At 54.7% G+C, this 20,125-nt stretch overlaps 1 protein-coding gene across 2 annotated transcripts in view; it reads right to left on the bottom strand.

Moving 5' to 3' along the window:
• OLFM1 (olfactomedin 1) overlaps positions 1 to 20,125 on the bottom strand; it is a gene marked incomplete at its 5' end in the record, with an annotated part of 35,111 nt that overhangs the window by 6,642 nt on the left and 8,344 nt on the right. The window contains 4 exons of one of the 2 annotated variants that reach the window (XM_082492473.1): positions 6,404 to 6,623; positions 9,116 to 9,271; positions 14,758 to 14,907; positions 16,919 to 17,147. In XM_082492473.1, the coding sequence (XP_082348599.1) occupies positions 6,404 to 6,623; positions 9,116 to 9,271; positions 14,758 to 14,907; positions 16,919 to 17,068 (676 nt within the window). Of the gene's footprint in view, positions 1 to 6,403; positions 6,624 to 9,115; positions 9,272 to 14,757; positions 14,908 to 16,918; positions 17,148 to 20,125 lie in introns of those variants that run through there. The other variant, XM_082492474.1, reaches the window with a different exon arrangement.

Genomic DNA, 20,125 nt, shown 5'->3' with positions numbered 1-20,125 from the left:
AATCATAGAATGGTTTGGGTCAGAAGGGACCTTTAAAGGCCATCTAGTCCAACCCCCCTACGATGAGCAGGGACATCTTCCACTAGATCAGGGTGCTCAGAGCCCCGTCCAACCTGCCCTGGAATGTTTCCAGCATGGACACTCTGCAGTATCTCTCAGCTGCCTCTCTCCTTAGTCTGTTCTCACCTGCCCCTCTGTATTCCTGATTACGGCCATGGGACACATCCACCTACCTCTGAGCTCTGGGTAAAGGGGTCACCTTAGCCTGGGGCATAAAATAGATGAAGATATTCTTCATATGCACCAGCATGACATGGCCAAGGTGACTATCGGTCTTCCCACAGCTTTCAGACGCCAGGCAGATAGAGAGAGATCCCACCAAAAAGCAGAGGGCTTTCCTGGCCTCACTGAGACACGACATACTGGAATTTGTCTGATGCATTCAAAATCTCTCAGCTCAGGAGGAGAGCAAGGTATTGACAAAGGGATGCAACCGGTTAAAATAATAAATGCTTAACGTATTGTAAATTCCCCTTGCAGAGGACCAGCCTTCCTCTCATCACAGATCTGCTCAGTGCTGCCTTCCATTATCGCAGCCCTACATTGCTGTCACTTTATCTCCTTCCTTCCATTTCCCTGGAGAGAAAGGTTGTATAAAAGCTCATTGATTAAAAAAAAAAAAAAGTTAAAAAAAAAAAAAAGCAGCTGATAAGGGTAAACTAGTGTTGTTTGCAAGTAGTGAGGCTACATCTCATACACGTTTAGCTGGAGGCCCATTGACAACAGCTCTTCAGCAATGCAAGAGTTGCTCTTACACAGGGCAAAGTGTTTTCTTTCTTGGTGTAAATCTATTGTAGGCACTCAGGTGTGAGGGGGAAAGTTTAAAATGGATCCCTTAAGGTCCTTAGTTAGTAGGTCCCTGCAGCTCTCATGGGCTTACCACCCAGGGATGGACAACTACAGCCTCTGTGATCCTCATTCATAGAATCATAGAATGGTTCGGGTTGGATGGGACCTTAAAGACCATCCGGTGCCCCCCCCTGCCCTGGGCAGGGCCACCTCCCCCCAGCCCAGGTTGCTCCCAGCCCCGTCCAACCCGGCCTTGAACCCCTCCAGGGATGGGGCAGCCACAGCTCCTCGGGGCACCCTGCGCCAGGGGCTCACCGCCCCCACAGCCAACAATTTCCTCACAATATCTCATCTAAATCTCCCCTCTTCCAGTTTGAAGTAATTTCCCCTCGTCTTATCGCTCCATGCCCTTGGAAAAAGTCCCTCCCCAGCTCTCCTGGAGCCCCTTTAGGGACTGGAAGGGGCTCTAAGGTCTCCCCGGAGCCTTCTCTTCTCCAGGCTGAACCCCCCCACCTCTCCCAGCCTGTCCTCCCAGCAGAGGGGCTCCAGCCCTCCCAGCATCTTTGTGGCCCTCCCCTGGACCTGCCCCAACAGGTCCATGGCTTTCCTACGTTGGGGGCTCCAGAGCTGGATTCTCCCATCTGTTCCTCGTGAGATCCACAACACACTCCAAACACCATCAGCCTTCCTCCCCCCTTCTAGTAATCACTAAAAGCAGGAAGATTACTCTACTGGGGGCAGAGGGGACTCTTGCCTTCTACTGCTTCCCTTGGCCATGTCACAGCTTAAATCAGAGCAGTAGCTCACAAGACAGGATTCTCGCAACTCCCTGCGCTCTGGTGCGAAGCAGCAGCCAGCATGGCCTCGAAGCACCCACCAGTCCCTGCAGTGCTCTCCTCCGCGGGTGAGGGGCTGAGCGTGGGGCGGTGGGTCGCGAGCAGAGCTGGGGCGGCAGCCCACGACACCCAACGTCCACGTCCTTCTTTGGTCAGACTCTACCGACTCGCACGGGGGAGTTTTTAAGCCCTGGCTGTGATTGCCCAAAAGCTGCTGCTTGACTGCCCAGCAAAGCCCTCCTGCCCTGAGGAGCCCAGCACCCATGGGTGCTGAGCCTTCTGCAGCAAACCTGCTCTCCCGTTGGGTTGGCAGGAGCACGGGACGCTACGGATGCTTCCAGTCGCTCAGGGACAAATGTACAACAGCAGAACGTGACCCAGTGCTCAGCCATGAGTCCGTGACACAGGGGAAGCCTCTGAGGAGCAGCATTTGGGGCAGGCACAGAGGGTCTGCTTTCACTCCAGTTTCCCCAGCACTATGTGGGCTCCTGGACCTGTGGTCCATGGGCACCAGTGTGTCCCTGTTCCTGGAAAACAGCGCAAATCAGCCTCTTCCCGAGCAACCCTCCAGGCTGCCCCAGCCAACCGCCTCCGGAGCTCAGCAGAGCAGCAGCAACACACCGCCTCCACGCAGGCAGCCCCTTCCTCCGGCCGCACCAGGAAATTTCCAGCAGGAGAAGACAGGCTTTCCTCCAGCCAGTTAAAACGACTGCTACCATCCTCCCAGGATACTGACACCCCCGCTCCATATTTCTCCCAAGATCCAGCCCACAAGCGACGTTTAGCAGCTCAGCAGCGATTCATCCACCAGCGCGCCCAACCACGTTGACACCGGCACCATCTCCTTCTGGACTCGGTGGTTCTGCTGGGGCGGCTGCTGCTCCAGCCCAGCGCCTTCCCTGCTGGGCCTTCCCACGAAACCCAGGGTGGACCCCAGTCCCAGCCCTCCGCAGCCGGGATGGGGCTGCAGCGGTTGGACCGTGCCCTGTCCTTGCCTCTGTCGCCTGGCCAGACACAGCCCCCCATCCCAAAAATGTCTGGGATGGGCCAGCAGGGCTCTGTCCCCGTCTCTGCACCAGGACTGTGGGCTGGGAATTTTTGCAAGAGTCAGGGAAAACTCGTTCCATCAGGCAAACACGAGCCTGCGGAGCACAACTGAGTTATATTCCCCCTCAACTCAAGCAGTGACAACCTTCCCGCTCCTCCAAGGCTCCTCTTAGGAACATTAATGGAAACGTTAAAATCCCTGTACAAATAGTGATCTTTAAGAGTGTAAACAGAATAACAGATTGAACGGGCCATTATTGATTTCTTTTCTCCCTTCACACACACGCCAGGGTCAGGAAGTGTTTTCACTATTGATCCATCAATAACACTTAGGAAACCCAAAATGCAAACCAAGACCTTGTCTAAGGAAAATGCTGCTGCACGGTCGAGCATCAGTGCCTCCCGGAGGATGGGGAGAGGCGATGAGGAACGAGGACAGGAACCTGACACATCCCCTTCCTTTGTCCTGTGCTTATTGCAGCGGATCCCCGATGCTGCTCTGGGCGCTCTAAGCCGCATCCCGAGCTGCAGCAGGTGAGCAGCAGTGCCGGCACACGCAGGAGCGAATCTAAGCTAAAACGTGCTACTTGAAGCATCAGTGAATCCCTCTGAGCAGATAATTTGCAGCAAACAGCAGTCCTCAGCAAACAGGGCCTCATCGTGCAGCAGCAGAGCGTCTGTAAGGCTGTTATCCGAATTTAACTCAATTAACTACCATTTTCACTGGTTTACACTCCGGAGCGATAAACAACATTGGAAATTCAATCTGTGCTGTTTGCTGCTAAGTGACCAAATAAATCGCCCTCCCGGGCGAGCAGCAAACCCCCTCGGGCCAACCCTCGCGAGACTCAGCGTCCATCTCCACCGAGCACCCAGGGGTGCTGCAACGCCCCAAGGCAGACAACCTGCCCTGACCCCACGGTCACAGAGAGAGCAAGAGGAGAATGACAGGGCACAGCCAAACAGCCCAAATAAAGCCTCAAAAAGATTAAAAACAAACAACCCCAAAGTTTCTACAAAACGTTGCCTGCAAGAGCGTGCGATCCTAGCTGCCTCCGTCAGTCTTACCTGGGCTACTGCCTGGGGTGGATGTCCCAACTGGAGGACCTGAGCATGAGGGGGACGTAATGAGCCAGGACATGGCCCAGAGCGGAAGGCGTAATGGTTTTAAGAGCAAACTCTTTCTTTGGAGTCATGAACGGTTTGGGAGTTACTTCCTAAAGTCTGCCCAGGGTCTGCAGGAGGATCACCACAGCTTCCCTGGCTCTGGTAGATCATGGCCGGCGGGAGAGGGGCTGGGGGGTCCAGGATGGTTTTGTTTAAAGAACTACCCGTGGGAAAGTACTTCTACAGCCCAGACTCGAATCCCTGATCCTGCTGCGGTTCCCTCTCCCTATCACCCATAGCTCCTCCTCGTCTTCAAAAGATGGGCTGAAGGCTACCGATGCAGCAAGTGGATCACAGAATCATAAGAATGGTTTGGGTTGAAGATTGCCCAGTTCCACCCCCTGCCCTGGGCAGGGCCACCTCCCCCCAGCCCAGGTTGCTCCCAGCCCCATCCAACCCGGCCTTGAACCCCTCCAGGGATGGGGCAGCCACAGCTCCTCGGGGCACCCTGCGCCAGGGGCTCACCGCCCCCACAGCCAACAATTTCTTCCTGATATCTCATCTAAATCTCCCCTCTTCCAGTTTGAAGCCATTCCCCCTCATCCTATCACTTCATGCCCTTGGAAAAAGTCCCTCCCCAGCTCTCCTGGATCCCCTTTAGGCACTGGAAGGGGCTCTAAGGTCTCCCCGGAGCCTTCTCTTCTCCAGGCTGAACCCCCCCAACTCTCCCAGCCCGTCCTCAGAGGGGACAGGATCCCTCCTCTCATCTCCTCTCCCCTCACCCACCTCCGCCTTTGGCAGGGGAGGAATGAGAACAGCCGTTCGCAGGGCAGAGCTGCCCTGTGCTGGCGGTGTGGGGCTGATGGGGGGTTTGCTACGTGACCTTGGCCTGCTCTCCATCCCTTCTTCTCTTACCCACTGCAGGACCGTCATTCCCGAGGTGTCTGTATGGTCCCTAGGTGATAACGCTCCAGGTATTAGGTATCGCTAGCGCAGGAAGCGCCGAGTCGTTATAACCTCGATCATTTCTGTCCCCATTAAGCTTTCAGGGTGAAATTCAAGTGGGGGAGGACAAGGAAGGTCCGGACTTCCCCGCCGTCCCCCGGCCCCGCTGCCTTCCCCGTGACCACCACGGGGCGAGGAGAGGGACCGCAGACCCGGCGCAGGAAGCGGTGGCACCGCTCGCCTCAGCCTGTTCTGCCCCCCAACCAAACCTGGGCACGTCAGCGCTCGTTAACAGATGATATATAAATAAACGCCCTCTCAGCCAGCCGGGGGGTTATACCGCTGCCCGGGGTGATCTCGGCGCGTGACTCGCTGCACGCTCCTACTTCAGATACCTCTGAGCACCCGGGCTTACACGGAAATGCACTTTCCGAGATTTCGAGCAAGAGGTGGGTTGTGAGGGATGTAGGAGGCAGGAGAGGACGGGGGGAGTGCAGGGCTGCTTACGGAAGTGGGGAGGCGTCTAGAAACAAGCAAAAGCAATCCCAGCGGCAGAGACAAGAGAGAAAGAAAGCGTTACCTTGCCAAGGATCTAAAGGGCTCAGAAGAGATCTGATCTTCCATGAAGTTACCTGAGAGTGTAATTTCATATGTGCTACCAAAATAGACTGCAGAGCAGTTAATGTGTTTAGATTATCTAAATTGCTTAACAAGAAAGTCAATAACGTAAGTAGAAATTAAATCAAGCCAGAGCTCGGGCAGCAAACGGTGGGGGGATCCCCCGCAGCTGCGGGAGGCAGCGCCCTTCCCCCTCCCCCCCCCCTCCACCCCCTCTTTGGGGTCAGACGCTGCGTTTGGCTCCAGCCGTGTCACCCCCCCGTAGACCCACAGGACTCGGTCAATTAATACTCTCTGAATGAGATTACAGATGAACCTCGCGGGGGTCTCAGCCTTGCGGGTTACTTGGCCGGACGGAAGGGGCTCCCGGCTCCCTCGGGGAAGGGGAGAGCGGGGGGAGATTCATATCCTGCACATGGCACAGTCCGGACCCAACAGCCAACCCGCGCCAGCTACATCATGCTCTTCTCCGCGGGGACTGGCAAGATGCAAAAGGACAAAGGGAAACCGAGTCACAGCCTGCTCGCGCACACGCACACGCACACGCACGCACGCACTACTTCAAGCGGTGCGTGGAGACCTTTGCCGGTGCGCCAGGTCCAGTCAGCAACGAGATCGGACAGGGATGCACAAGCGTGATGGGCGCATGTGTTTGCTTTGCATAAGCGTGATGCGCAGCAGGGCCACGCGTGCGCCGCATTCCCCCGCCCGCTTATGCAAACGCTGCAAAAAGTCACATGCCTCGTCAAGGGCCCGATCCTGAAGCACTTACGCCATGAGCAACATCGGTCGTGCGAGTAACCCTCAGCGGGACTACGCCCGAGATCAATGTTGCTTATAGCATAACCATTTACAGGATCGACCGCGGCCGTGCCAGCCCGTCCCCTGCCGCCAGGCCAGGCCCAGGGAGACGTCCAGTCTAGCATCTCCGCCTCCAGGCGGGATGCGTGCTTTAGCATCGATGGTGTTGAGCCAGTGCCACCATGTCGTTCTGAGCCTACCTAATTTTTGCATGCATGCACGAAGCCTTTCTTCAAGATTTGACACTCTGTTCTGAAGCTCTTCGTAGTCATAGGCGCCAATCTCTTCCTGGAGTTCGTTTAGAACTGACGTCAGATTCTGGACCTCCTCTTTAAACTGCAATACCAATTTTGCATCGGCTTTGTACTCTTCCAACACTGGTATCAAAGGCCTAAGTTCCTCCATTTTCGCTTTTATCGCCTGCAAGGTTAAAATAAGCTTGGTTCAGTGCTATGCGTGCAAAAATCTGCAACACTCTGCCTTGACCTGGTTGCTTCCTACGTGAGTGCAATGTTCATATCCCACAATTATTATCATTAAAATTATTTTAATTATTATTTTGGTCCAAATGATGTATTGGAAAGAACATATTAAACAGGCTGCAGAACACCAAAATATTTGGGAAAGGCCTTTATTTGTCATTTTTAGAATGCAACATCTTAGGGTTACATGCTTCAGATCACATACACAAAGAGTTCTTTTTTTTTTTTTTCTTTCCAAAAAATAAAGTAAAATAATATATATATGCATTGACAAGGGTTTCAAACTATTCATGAAATGCATCTACAATTGCATGCAAAGGAAGATCTCGGTTGTGTGGTTCAAGGTTCCTTAGTGAGATATGGTGCTAATTTGGAAAATAATCAAAAAAATAAATGCATGGTGCAAAATGCTCTGTGGCCCTCTTTTCATGGTTACATGGGAGTGAACTGCTTCTTCAGTCACTGCAGCATTGAAAAAACTTGCTTTTAAGTTAGCCCTGTAAGCAAGAAAATGAAATACTGTTGAGGATCTAGCTCGCTAACCTGCCTCATATAGATAGCCATTCATAGACAAATACTCTTACGGAACCAAAGAGAGAAAAAAAAACCAAAAAACAAAAAACAAAACCACAAAAGCTCCAAACCACTCACATTTTAATGCTGGCATTAGCAGAAACAAAATGCTGTGGCTGTTATTTAAAATGGTGCTTTGGCAGCAAATTAGACAAAAATTCCTCACTGTTTTTAGGCATGCTATAAAGAACATAAAAATCAAAGTCATTATCAAATTTATTTTGCAGAAACGAAGGCTTTTTTTTTTTTTTTTTTTTTTAATTAAATGAAGGCCTCGTTTAAAGGCACGGTATGCAGCATTTTGTTGAAGGTGCTTTGCTCCAGCAGCTAATGAGTAGGCATAAATATGCATGCACCTACCCGTTAATGAAGCCTGTTAGTACACCCAGTATACCTGGTGCCGCTTAAACTATTGCGCGGTGGCCAAGTCCCCAGCGCTCGGGGCTGTGACATCTGGCCGGCTGCTGAAGCAGCTCGGGGCTGAACGGGATCAGAAATTGGTCCTCAGCCTCATCTTTCGCCTTCCCGTCCCCTCCTATTTAAGTCAAGAGGTTTCCCCTCCTGCCGTTTGCACGTGGGCAATATATTTACTGTCTTATTTACTCGCGTTTCCCGCTGCAAGCTCCCTGGCAGGGAATGGGGAGGATTAAACTCATCAGAATGGAGGGCGGGGTGGGAAAAAAGAAGGAAAAAAAATAGAGGGGGGGAAAAAAAAAAAAAGAAAAGAAACTCACGCTTATATCAGAAAGACGGTCTTTACATCCAGACCGCAGAGCTAAATTTAGGGTCCCTTTCCAGGGACAGGGAACGCTGGAGCTGGTGAAAAGTTTTAAGAACCTTCTTCCCAGCTTTTTATGATGTAATCTTGGTATTTCAGGATTCAATTTACCAATTAATAGATTCTGCTTTTAAACAGCAGCCAGCTGGGCAGCTGCCCGAGAGCGAGGAGGGGAATGAGCTGGGTGGCGGAGCGGGAACGTCGCCGGGTTTCACTAGAAATCTTCTCCATTTGTTTCTTTATATCTATCAATCCAAAGCGTTACTAAAATTTAAGATTCCAGCTATTGCCGACGGCCTCTTTTTGGCAACTGCATTTGTTCTCAATCATATGCTTGAAAGCGCGACCGCTGCTCGCGATGACAGCGTCACTTAAAAGGCCGACGGCTTTACTTCTCGTTTGTCCGACGCCCGGACAAAACAGATCCGACCCCCCGGAAGGCGCGGGCTCTGCTGCCAACGCCGCCGCTTCAGAACTGGACATTCGCACATCCCGGAGATGTGCCGGTCGCCACCCTGAGCACGGCTGCAATAGTCATACTTTTGTTTTTTTTTTTTCCTGGGGCGGGGGGGGATTTGATTTGTTTGATCGATCGCCCGGTTGCTACAACCAGCCCACGGAGGGCGGCGATTTGGTGACGGCGCGCTGCGGTGTGCAACGCGCGGCAGGAACGGGAAGGGAGCCCCAGCTCCTGACTTTTCCCCAAGAAAACTGGGTCCTGGGCACGGTGTGGGGAAAGGCTGCCCGGCCGTGGAGGGGAATTCGGCCGGCCCTGACCTCAGCTGCCCCGGGGGTCTCCCTGCAGACCCCCCCGCTCCGGGAGAAATCCTACGCTGCCCTGTTTGGGGCGCCCAGGCGGTTCGTGGGTACGGGAACGGGGAGATTTACGCTTTTACCCTATAGAAAAATGTACTGGGGCTGAGGACGCGATGCCGCGACCTGGATCTGGGCGGCCGCCAGCGCCGTGTACGACCGGACCGAGGGCTACGTGAGCCTCCGGGGACCGGGGCCACACTCCCGTGCGCACCCCGCTAAATCCCCGGGCACAGCTTCGTTAGCAGTTTGGACAGCAGACATACCTTAAACTGCCTTGCCAGGTGCTGCTTGTGGCTTTCTTCCACTTGCTTAAATTTTGATTCCAGTCCCCTCATCTGGTTTTCCATCTTCTCGACGTACTGTAGGTCTCTCTGGGTCCGCCTGTCCAACACCTCTATCGACTGGGACATGTTTTGCACCTGCCAAACGAGAAGGGACTCATTAAGAAGGTGTTTCCCCCGCAGCCGGGCAGCCCCGCTCGCAGCCCCACGCCGGGCGCTGACCTTTTCCTACGGAGGCAGCGAAGCTTAAAGGGTAACCGGCCTATGCATTATTAACGAGTTAATCAACAGTATTATGACCCTCGTGCTCGAAAACAGAGCAAATTGGTTTCATAAACATTTATTCTGCCGCGCTGCGGAGAATAATTTAACAATCACACATGCAAACAAGGGTTGGCGTCACGGCTAAAATGCATGGCTCTCAATGGCCTCTTTGAGAGGTTGGGATGGCACCCGCCGCCGCGGCAGGAGAGGCTCTTCGCTCAGCAGAAGCACATCTGACTATGAGAAACGCTTCTGCTGAGGTGCACATTACCATCTCTTCGCGTACGCAAGCGACACTTACTGATTGCCTCAGCGCAAACTTTACTCCCAGCCAGTAAAAACTTCATTATCCAGACAGCCCGACTGTTTATGCAGCATCTGCCACAACAAGCCCGGCTGCAGGTGAGGCCATCCTGAATGAAGCTGGGAGGTACCACGGGGGCCGAGGCGCGCGTGCCCCGGCCCCACTGGTGCCCCCCCCCCCCCCGCTCGGGCGGTCGTGCCGCGTCAGCATCTTTGCTAGCCGAGCGATGCCGCGGCCCCGCGGCTCCCCGCGCGGCGCCCATCTGGCCCTGCCGAAGGAGTGATGCGAGCGGGTTGGCCGGGCTCACCCCGAGAGAAGGAGCCGCTCGTGCTGAAGGCGTCAGGAGAGGAGGGAAACGGCAGCCGGGCTGCCCCGATTTTGAAGGCTGGCTGCCGTCTGATTGATTAGGCTATTCCCTTCTGGCGTTTTTCGGGCTTAGGAGAGAAGGCAAATGAAGCTCTGGCTCAGGCAGGCGGCCGAGCACCCACTTAGCGTTAAGCACTGGGTGCAATTTAAAGTCTTTGCATCGGGGCCGGTTGGTTTTTTTTCCATTCCAGGGCTCAGCCCGCGACTGGTGCTCCCGCCACTGCCGCCTTACCCGCGGCGATACGGCTGTGGCCACGGGTAGGGATGACGCCTGCGTTGAAAATGAACCAGGCATCCGCGCGTGCTGCTGCGTCAGGGCCCTAACTAAAGGCATCCTGGTTCAAGTCTCTTCATCTGTGGGCGTCTGAGCAAAACCCAAATGCGAGCCAGCACCGTCTCTGCGGATCCGCTCCGAGACACTTCCCGGGGCCCGTGCTGCCACGTCTGCTCCCGTCTCCGTCCTCACCAAAGCCAAGGCCGAGGCGGAGAAAGACGGGCGCAAGTGCAATATTTGCCTCCAGCAAATCGCGCCGGGCTGCTGCCACTTACCTCCGGTGCCAGAGCCAGGGGCCGGCGGGACACCCGCCCGCAGCCGGGTCTCGGGGACTACTTGCTGGAAGCAGCACAGGTCAAATGCCAACTTTGGCGTCTGCATCTCTGAAGGGATCAAAATGCCCCGTTGCTCATGCGTGATGACAGGAAAACTATTACAGGGAACTATTAAAAATGTATGGACAACCTACATTTCAAAGGCCGACAGCAAGGAAACATTTTGTACAACCAGTACGACTGCTCCGGGGGTCTAATGGTCCTCCTCAGCAAAGGTGAAGCTCTTTTCAGGCTCCGAGTCCCAACACACCGCTCAGAGACGCACCAGCACCCGTCCTGACAACCCCCAAGGACCTGCTCGGGGGGGCGCGGGGAGCAGGGAAGAGCAGAACGAGACCCTCGTGGTTTGAGGAGGAAAAGAGCGAACGTGAGCTCAGCCCGAGCCCACGTGGCTCCCGCTTAGCCGTGCCTCCCCCGGGGCACGCGAGCTCTCAGCGGACACGGCTGGGTGCTAATTTACCTGGGTTGGACGTGGAGGAGTTTGAAGACCTCTCTCCACCCTGAGGAAGGACAAGAGAAGCCTTAGATAAGCATGGCTGGTCTGCAGGTGTTTTTATTCTGGTAATCCGGTCTCTCCTCCTTTGAGTCAAGCTGTATCGACACAGCCGAGTTGTTCCAATGGGCTGGAATAGGAATGACTTGTAGGGATCGTACACAATTGAGCTCATTTTTTCCACCGCTGCCTACCCCCAATCAAAAGCCAAGCTGCAACTAATCAGAAAAGACCGTTTTTGTAACGATATGCTGATATGTGACCCTGCAGGGGCTGAGTGAGGCTTCGAGGGGGGTCCTCACGCTGCCTCGTGGATGGTGGGGAGGGAGAGACAGACTGCGTGAGGAAACGAATCACGGCATCTCGCTCCAACTTCTGCTCTGAATCACCGCTGGAGGAGTCTGCCTCTCCCCTGACTGCAGAGGAAAACAGCCTCCTCACATGGCTCCAAACTGAGACGCCTAAAATTAGCTGCTGTGCTATTTCGGGGATCTGTTTTACAAGTCCAGACTCTCGTTATTTGTTGCCCATATTGTTTTCAACCGGGCAAGATTCCGGCCAGACTTGTAAAAAAAACCAGTCTCCATCATTCCTGATCTCTGCGTGCTTCATCAGCTGAAGATCTCCTTGTTTTCCCTCATTAGCATATTAAGCCCTTGATCCAGCAAAGTACTTTGGCACATGATTAGATTTCAATGAGACTGTTCATAGCTTAAACTTAAGCATGTACATAAGTGCTCTAATGAACTGAGACCGAAGGATACTGTCTCTCAAATTCCCTCAGCTTCATCCATTAACCGCTATCCTCAAACATCAGCTAAAATGCTTTTTGCCTCCATCGCCGGAGCACGTACTCTCAACATGAAACCTCATTTTCCATCAAGCTAACGGGAGAGCGATACCTGCGATTGTCTTGGGGAAAAGAGTCAATTTTAGCATTTGAAATAGAAAATTGATACAAATGAAACTTCCAGTGCTGTTCTCATCGTCTTGTTTGACACCGAGAGGTTTCAGAGTTCAGCCAGAGTAACGGAGAGTCAACGTTGGCCTGATGACCCTAGTGAGATTTCTATGGCCAAAGCCATGGTTTAAACCCTGCTCAAGCTTCCCTGTGGATCAGCCTTTCATGCCAGCTCAGAAAGGGCTGTTCTAAGATCATCTTCGGGGTCTGAACTGGGATGACTCTTTAGCCCGATAAACTGGTGGAGCAATAGCATGAGGCATCTTGAGGGAGATTTTTGTGGTCTACGGGAAGAACTAGCAGAGATGGCCGCAGCCGATGGACCAGGACACGAGAAGTTCATCTTATAAGGACTGCAGAAGGCAAAGCAAAGGTTGAGAAGAGACGTCACTGTCCTCCCGATGTACACCTCGGAGTGAATATCAAAGGAACAGAAAGAACTGTTTAATCTGGAAATCAGTGCTGGCAAAGAATAAGAATTGGCAGCAAACCAAAAATGGTTTAACCATCAGAGGAGGAAGTCCTCCCAGATAACAGGGCCAAAAAAAAAATAATAAAAAAAATCCGTTTGAAGATAAAACATAATCTGTTTATGAACAGGATTTAGGTGATGTCTTGGTCTGGATTCAGTCCAAGATCTGGACTCAGCACCTGACACATATAAGGCTGGAAGGACTCCGCGTACTCCAGCCAAAGATGAGCTCAGACACCTCCGTGTCAAAACAGGGGCTGAACAGTTTGTGCGGTGGCGAGCAGACCGGGCTCACCTCACCTCGCTCAACGTCTGCTCCTGAAGCTGACGGGGTGCCCAGGACTCACTCGCAAGCAGGATGAACTGCAGTTCCTACACATACGCCTGTGCCCGCGTGTTTGTTGAGGGCAGATGGGGTCTTGGCAGCTTTGAAACTCAAAGTACATTCCGCTGCTGAAGGCCCTGCGCAGAGGTTTTCACTGAAGGTGCTGTACTTGGTTTCTGTACACACACATACGCTCACACATGCACAAATGCAGCTTATTTCTTGCCCATAAAAGCAATGCCTTATTATTTCCATAGGTGACTGTCAGGTGTCCTCCTTTGAAAATCCAACCATAATTACCTTTTTGGCACGTTACGCTGCTTCATCTGCGGGCAGAGAGAAATCGGGAGATGCGAGTTTCCCCCCCCCCCGCAAAGCTAGAGTTAAAATATCAGATGCGGGAAGGAGTTTTCAGGTTGGAAATCCTTCCTGGGAAGCTGGAAGCTCTTCTCTGCAGTTGCATTTTCCTATAGGGATTATCATTCCAGCCTTTGTCAAGATCAGATGTCTGGCGCTAAGAGCCTATTCTTTATTTTGGGGTTTTCATATAGGTTAGCGTAGGAGTGAGATGCAGACAGATTAGCAGGCAGGTAACATATCCCCAGAACACATGCCTTGAAATACCGCTCCTCCCTCACTTTATTCATTGGCAGCCGGAACGCTGCATAAGGGGAAAAAAAAAAATCACTGAGCACTTACACCCTCCGCAGGGGAACTGCTGTTCTCCCAGGTCTGGTATGCCCCACTCGCCTGTCCATTAGCAGAGGGCATTGGGTCAAATCCTGCTTGTTTAATGCATATGAGCCGTTCTGGGAACACGACGGCTCTCGGACGCCCGTGTCAGCTGCTAATATAACGCGTGCTGCCTCTTAGGCAAATGTGCTGTTGGACCGATTGCTCTTATTGCTTAGAGAAATAAAAGCTTGAGTGGGATTATTTTTAGAAGCCTCTGACATGCCAAAGAAATGTTTTGGGGCTAAATGTTTCCTGCCTCCCTTTACTGTCCTCATCACATAGGAAAATCAGTTAAGTGTAGGTTTAATGTTATTGTGAGTGACTAATACATCAACTTCCTGATAGCAGCAGGATAGAAATTATTTTGTCATGCACAACACATGCCAACATAGCATCAGGGCATGAGGGATAATTACATATCCAGCACAGGAGTCCACTTATATTTTAAAGAGAAGAGCATCATTTCACATGAAACGGCATTTCTTCAATGAAATCTATTATCTGGAAAATTTCTTGTTATCAGGAATGTTTCCCTAATGAGATTCTTTGATCTCTTCGGACAGCAGACTATTAAAAACTAATCAAGTGGATGTCAACATTAGAAAGAAAACCACTAACTGTCATTTCTGTGCTATTTGATGTTGACAGCTTGTACTGTTTTACTCGACCTTTTTAATATCGGCTTGGCTAGGAATGCATGGGCTTTGGCTTTTTAATTCTATCTTCTCTCATCTTGTCGAGGCTCATCCTTTGAAACCGCTTGTGTTAACGTAATGAAAAAAAAGAGTAAATTACATCTTTTTTTTTTTTTTTTTAGCTACGTGGTTCAATATTTTCGCTTTGATCTCAGCAGTTTTATCCTGACCTTAGGCCACGGTCCCTCTTCCTCTATGCCTCAGAAACACTTAAGAGATTTATCCTCCCAACTGCGGCTGACGATTCCCCGCTACACGCACGGGGACAGCTACGGCACGGGAGCGCTGGCCGAGGGCACCGTCTTCCCTGGAAACCAAGGCTCGGCCCAGCTCGCTCGAGTTTTTACCCCCAACGTCGTCCCAAACCAAACCGCCTTTCCCAAAAGGGGTCAACCGTTACCTTTTCTAATAGTTGTCTCAGCTGCTTTGTCCTGGCGTCACGCGAGCACATCGTCTGTTGAGGTGCCACCACTGTGCATATACAACGTCCCTCGCTATCTTGGGCAGAGCTGTAGACCTGCCAGCTTTCCTCTGGGTTGGTTGGCAACACCTAATTAAGACAGGGAAAGAGGGGTTAAGTAAAGGGGGGGAGGCCTGGCCGGGGGGTGGGAGGTGGCTGGGGCCGAGCGGAGGAAGCAGGATGGAGGTGGCGGATACTGGAGCTGTGCTGGAAGCGGAGGGAAGCTCCTCCGAGGGCCCAGCTGGCAAAAAGCACTTGGAATGCAAAAATATGGATCGGGGACAAATAAAAGAAGGGTCTGAAAAGGAGAGCAAGAGCTGCGGCAAGAAGGCGACGCAAATGGGAACGCACGGAGGCGAGGAACGCCACGCAGCAGCGAGGGCCGTAGCGCGCTGTAAGGCACCGAGCGCATCGGGGTGGAGAACCCGCCGCCCGGCCCTCCTTGCAAAGCACTCGACTTCTCCTTGACAGCGTGAGAAGGATGTGCCCGAGCTACCAGTGAGGATACGGCGTCCTGGCTGAGGGCTGAGCAGTGACCAATGTGCCTCTGCAGAGCTCTCCCGGCTCCGGCAGCAGGAAAATCAGCTCTTCCGAGTAAACGGACACCGGGCGTTACGTTTCCCCCCTCCTCTGCCAGACTCTCCCGGGGATGGGGAGGTTCACCAGACATCCGTTCCCCTCCAAATGTTGTGCGGGTCCCGGGCAGGGAAAGCCCGGTGCTGTGCCCCGTGGCACGGAGCGGCCGCGGTGCGGAGGGTACGACCGGTGCCTCCGGCCGAGCTTGCAGGACGCACGGCAGAGAGGGAGCCCGGCCACAAACACAGCACCTTCCCCAGCCCCCCTCCGGCCCCTCGCGCTCTCCAAACCTCTCTGATCTTAATTTTCCTTTGATCTCACCGTACTTTGTGAAACGCATTATTTAGTCACAATTTGTCCTCCAATCTCTTGGAAAGTACCACCGTTTTGCCGACCAGAAGGGAAATGTTCTTTCTACTATTTCAAGGGAAATGTTATTTCTACTATTTCAATCTATCACAAATAACCTTGCAAACACCGGCGTTGACAGACACGCGCTGAGAGAGAGGGCTAAGCAGGCAGACAAAAAATGTGATTCTCTAGCTACAACAACCGGAAAAAGAAAATAATAAATGGGTCTCATAGACCCCGGTAACAATGAAAAAGAAAAAAAATCCCAGCTTCATTCACAATCAGCAGAACCACTACACGAAATACTCGTCTGGAAGCGGCAGAGCTGTATTACGTTAGCTCTTTTCGGAGGCATGAGCGTGCAGCCTGGAGGCGGAAGGTGCCCGTTTTTCCCTGCTAAGGGGAGACGGACGGACAGACGGATTGTATCTCTCAGCCATTTCCCAAGTGGCAAACCCAGGCACCCGTACCAACCCTCCGGCAAAACGGGGACGGGAAACATACGGCACGACCAAAATATACCGCACGACCAAAATACACCGCAACTTCTCCACTGCGTTTCCCACCCCATTAACTACTGTTGATTAAAGGCAGGAGATCGTGCGGGAGTCCCACCTGCTGTCCCAAACCGCTTCGCCCGGCGACACCAAAGCGGCGACGAGGGAAACTTTGCCACCCTTTGGCTTGAAGGCACGGGGAGGGGGGGCACCCAGGTCGCCCCCAGCCCAGGGCTAGTGACGGCTAAACCCCAGAGCGGGAGGAGAGGAGAGGCGCCCCCCGCACCACCACCCCACTACCCCGTCTCCTGCCAGCACCCCCCCGGCCCCGGGGGACACTTTGCAAGCGATGTGTGTCCCCCCCCCCCGCCCCTCCATCACCCCGCGGGGCGGTGGCCCTGCCTCTCCCCGGGGCACCGCTCTCTGCCGCCGCGGGGGGTGGGGGTGGGGGTCCTGCAGGGTCTGCCAGACGGCGGGGAGGTCCCGGGGGGGGGGGGGGGCACCCGGGCAAGGAGGGCTTTAGGCAGCCCTGGGAACACCCAGGCGACAAGGCACCGGGGGGGGGGGGGGGGGGGGGGGGGATGGAGCGGGGCGGGTGGCGGGGTCCAACCACCCCGGGAGGCAGGGATGCAGGGATGCTCCAAGCCCCCCCCTCCCCCGCAGCCCCCCGCACTTACTCCCGTGCTGCGGTCCAAGGTGCCGCCCGTGGCCGCCGTGAGTTTGGTGGTGTTGAGCCCCACGAGGGAGGGCAGCGTCTGCGACATCCAGTTGGTGATCATGGCCATGGTGCTGAGGACGACTCCAATCTTGAGTAAAGGCACAGACATGTCTGCGGGGGGGGGCGCCAGGCACCCTTCATTCTGCACCGGCGCCGGGCTCCATGCCGCTGGGGACGGGCTGCGCCACTCGCCCGGCCGCCGCCGCCGCTCGCCGCCGGCCCATCCTCCTCCGCCGCCGCCCCGCCGCGGCCCTGCCCGGCGCTGGCGATGGTGTTAGCGGTGCCTTTACCGGAACCGGGGCTGCCTCCTCCCCGTGCCCGCCGCCGGGCGCGCCCCAGCCGGAGCGGAGCGGAGCGAGAGGCTGCAGGAGGCGGGACGGGACCGGGGCGGGAGGGAGGGAGGGAGGGGCGGGGGGTGGGGGTGGGGGGGCGTGAGCGCCCAGCCAGCCGGAGCGACTGCGGGTGGGAGGCAGGGGGGAGAAGGAGGGGATTTGGGGAGGGGAGGGGGGAGCGGAGGGGAGGAGAGATTTGGGAGAGGGAAATAATTTTTTTTGGGGGGGGGAGGGAAATAATATTTTTTGGGGGGAGGGGGGATTTGGGGAAGGGGGAGCGGAGGGGAGAAAAGATTTGGGGAGACGGGAAGGATTTGGGGAGAGGGGGGAAGATTTGAGGAGAGGAGGAAAGGCTTGGGGAAGGGAGAGACAGAATTGGGGAGAGGGGAAAAGATGGGGGGTAGAAATTGGGGAAAGAGAGAGAAAGAATTGGGGAGAGAGGAAAAAAATGTGGGAAGGGGAGGGGGGGGGAAATTAGGGAAAGGGAGAGTGAATTGGGGAGAGGGGAAAAGATTTGGAAAGGGAGGGGGGGAAATTGGGGAAAAGGAAAAAAGATTTGAGGAGACGGAAAAATTCGGTGGGGAAAAGATTTGGGGAGAGCGGAAAAGAATTGGGGAGGAGGCGGAAAAGATTTGGGGAGGAGAGGAGAGGAGCGGCGCGGGGCGGGGGGGGGGGGCGGCTCCCCCGCTGCGGCGCGGCCCCGCTGCGGCGCGGCCCTGCGGCGCCCCCTGCTGGCTGCCGGCGGCACCGCCGGGCGCGCTGCGGGACCGCGACCGGGACCGGAGGCGCTGCGGGACCGGGGACGCCGCGGTGGGCGCATGGCCGCGGCGAAGAAGCCTCGTACCGGAGATTCAGCTTTTCCCGGGGACAAAGGGGGGGCTGCTGCCAGGCGGGAGCGGCGTCTCCCTGCTGCGGTGTACCCCGGCGGGCTGCACCGCTCCCGCACCGTGTGGGACATAAGCACCCGGGGGTCCCCAAGCCTGCGGGCTTCACGGGCTGCGGGTCATCAGAGAGCAGCCCCCACTCGCCCCCTCATCACACTCCATCAGCACGAAGGACGCCATACACTTGTGTTAAACCGAAATGCCCGAAGCTCTGCCCCGCTCTTGCCCCATCCCAGCGGGCTGCACGGGCGGGAGGGCCGGGACAGTGCCACGCGCTGCCGGAGCATCCCACCCCAGAGTGCGAAGAAAACTCTTGGAGGTCTGTGGCTGGCGTGGCTCTGAGGCAAACCCTGCCGAGGAACCCCACGGACTGTTACGCTGCGAACAGCCCCACAGCCCGTCTGCAGGGGCCTGGCACGGGGTCTGCAGCGAGACGGAGCTTGTTCGCAACTCAGGTTTCCTGAAGGCCTTTGCAGAACTGTGCTGGTGACTTCAGAACCAAAGTCTCCGACCAACAGAGATCTACGCTTCCTTGAACATCATTCCCTAAGTGAGCCTTTAAACACCCCGTGCAAAGCAAATTATGAAAATAATCCCCTCCACAGGATAGAAGCGACACCCCTCGCTCCGCTGGCATGGCACCAGCCTCAGCACGTTGGGGCAGCCACCCTGGCTCTGCTCCAAGGAGACCCTGAGCTGCTCTGTGGCCCCGCCACCCCCAGCCAGGCTGGCCAGTGGGAACCACCACATTCCCACTGGAGTCTGATCAGCCCAGCCCCAAATCTGCCACTTCCAGAGCTGCTCTTCCAATGACACAGCTCCCTGGGGTCACAGGTCTCACAGTCCCCCTCCCCAGGAGCTGGCTGCAGCTGAGAGGGCGCTGAGGAGTGCCCTGAGGCCTTGACCCACCCTTCCGTGCCCTACAGCATCCAGGCTGGTGTGCGGAGCAAGTCCCAACAGGGGAAGCAGGGAGCTGTGCCTCACAATGCAATTGCTGCCGAGCTGGCTTGTCCCCCCTTAACGGCACCTTGCCCCTCGCTGGGGACCTTGATGTGGGATCATCCCAGCACTGCTGGTCTGGGCAAAGGGAGCCGAGACCGGTGACAGCCAAGTGGAGCTGTTTGTGCAGAGAGCGCTGGGCAGTTTCTGTAAAGCGCTGAAATGACAGCACATTTAGCAAGTCCACCAGGTGGAGAAAAAGAGATGAGTTGGAGTAGGAGCGCCGATGCCAGGTCGGATCCCGTCCCTCCGACAATGCTGGCAGCTGGGAGGCAGTGGCTGGTGCGTGTCACAGGCTGCAGCAGCTGAAATGCCATTCCCTTCCCTCGTGTCCCAGCACACTCAAACCACGTCACCCCTGCCCCTTCCCCCTGCCCAGGCCAGAGCAGCTCTAATCTGGGTAAGTCAGGCAGGTGACAGGTCAGTCTGCTGCTGAAATCGATGCGCAAACACTCCCGCCCCCGGAATCGCTGTCTTGCTTAGGGCTCCCAAAGTAGATAAACTATTTCCACCCCATGAAATCGGCTTCACCCCGCCCAGGCATCCATCATCCTTTCCGTGGCAAAACCGCTGTCAGGTCGTGCGGTGTTGTGCCCGAGGAGCTCAGCACCAAGGAGGTGTTCCAGGCTGCGGTTGTAGGAACACGTTCATTAGGCAAAAGCCTCGGGTGGTTTCCGTCTTTTGGAATAAATCACAGCTCCCCATTCTGTTCCAGTTCAGCCTGTTCTGCTCTAACAGGCGCTTATGCTGCGCTCAGCACTGTGGCAGCCGAGACCCTGATTGCTTATCTGATTTCATACCATATAAAACACCTGAGTGCTGCACTCAAATCATCTTAATGTTCATTTTGAAACGGAGTTTGTAAGTAAAGTTTACCCTTCGTATTTGTCTACTCCAAACGCATACAAAGGGAATTAGACCTACAGACACTTTATTATTTAAAACGGTATT

The sequence above is a fragment of the Vanellus vanellus genome (assembly GCF_965231255.1).
Source record: "Vanellus vanellus genome assembly, chromosome: 18".
In the NCBI taxonomy this organism is placed as follows: domain Eukaryota; kingdom Metazoa; phylum Chordata; class Aves; order Charadriiformes; family Charadriidae; genus Vanellus; species Vanellus vanellus.
Note: the sequence above shows the minus strand (reverse complement) of the source record. Positions and strands in the feature narration are given on the sequence as shown.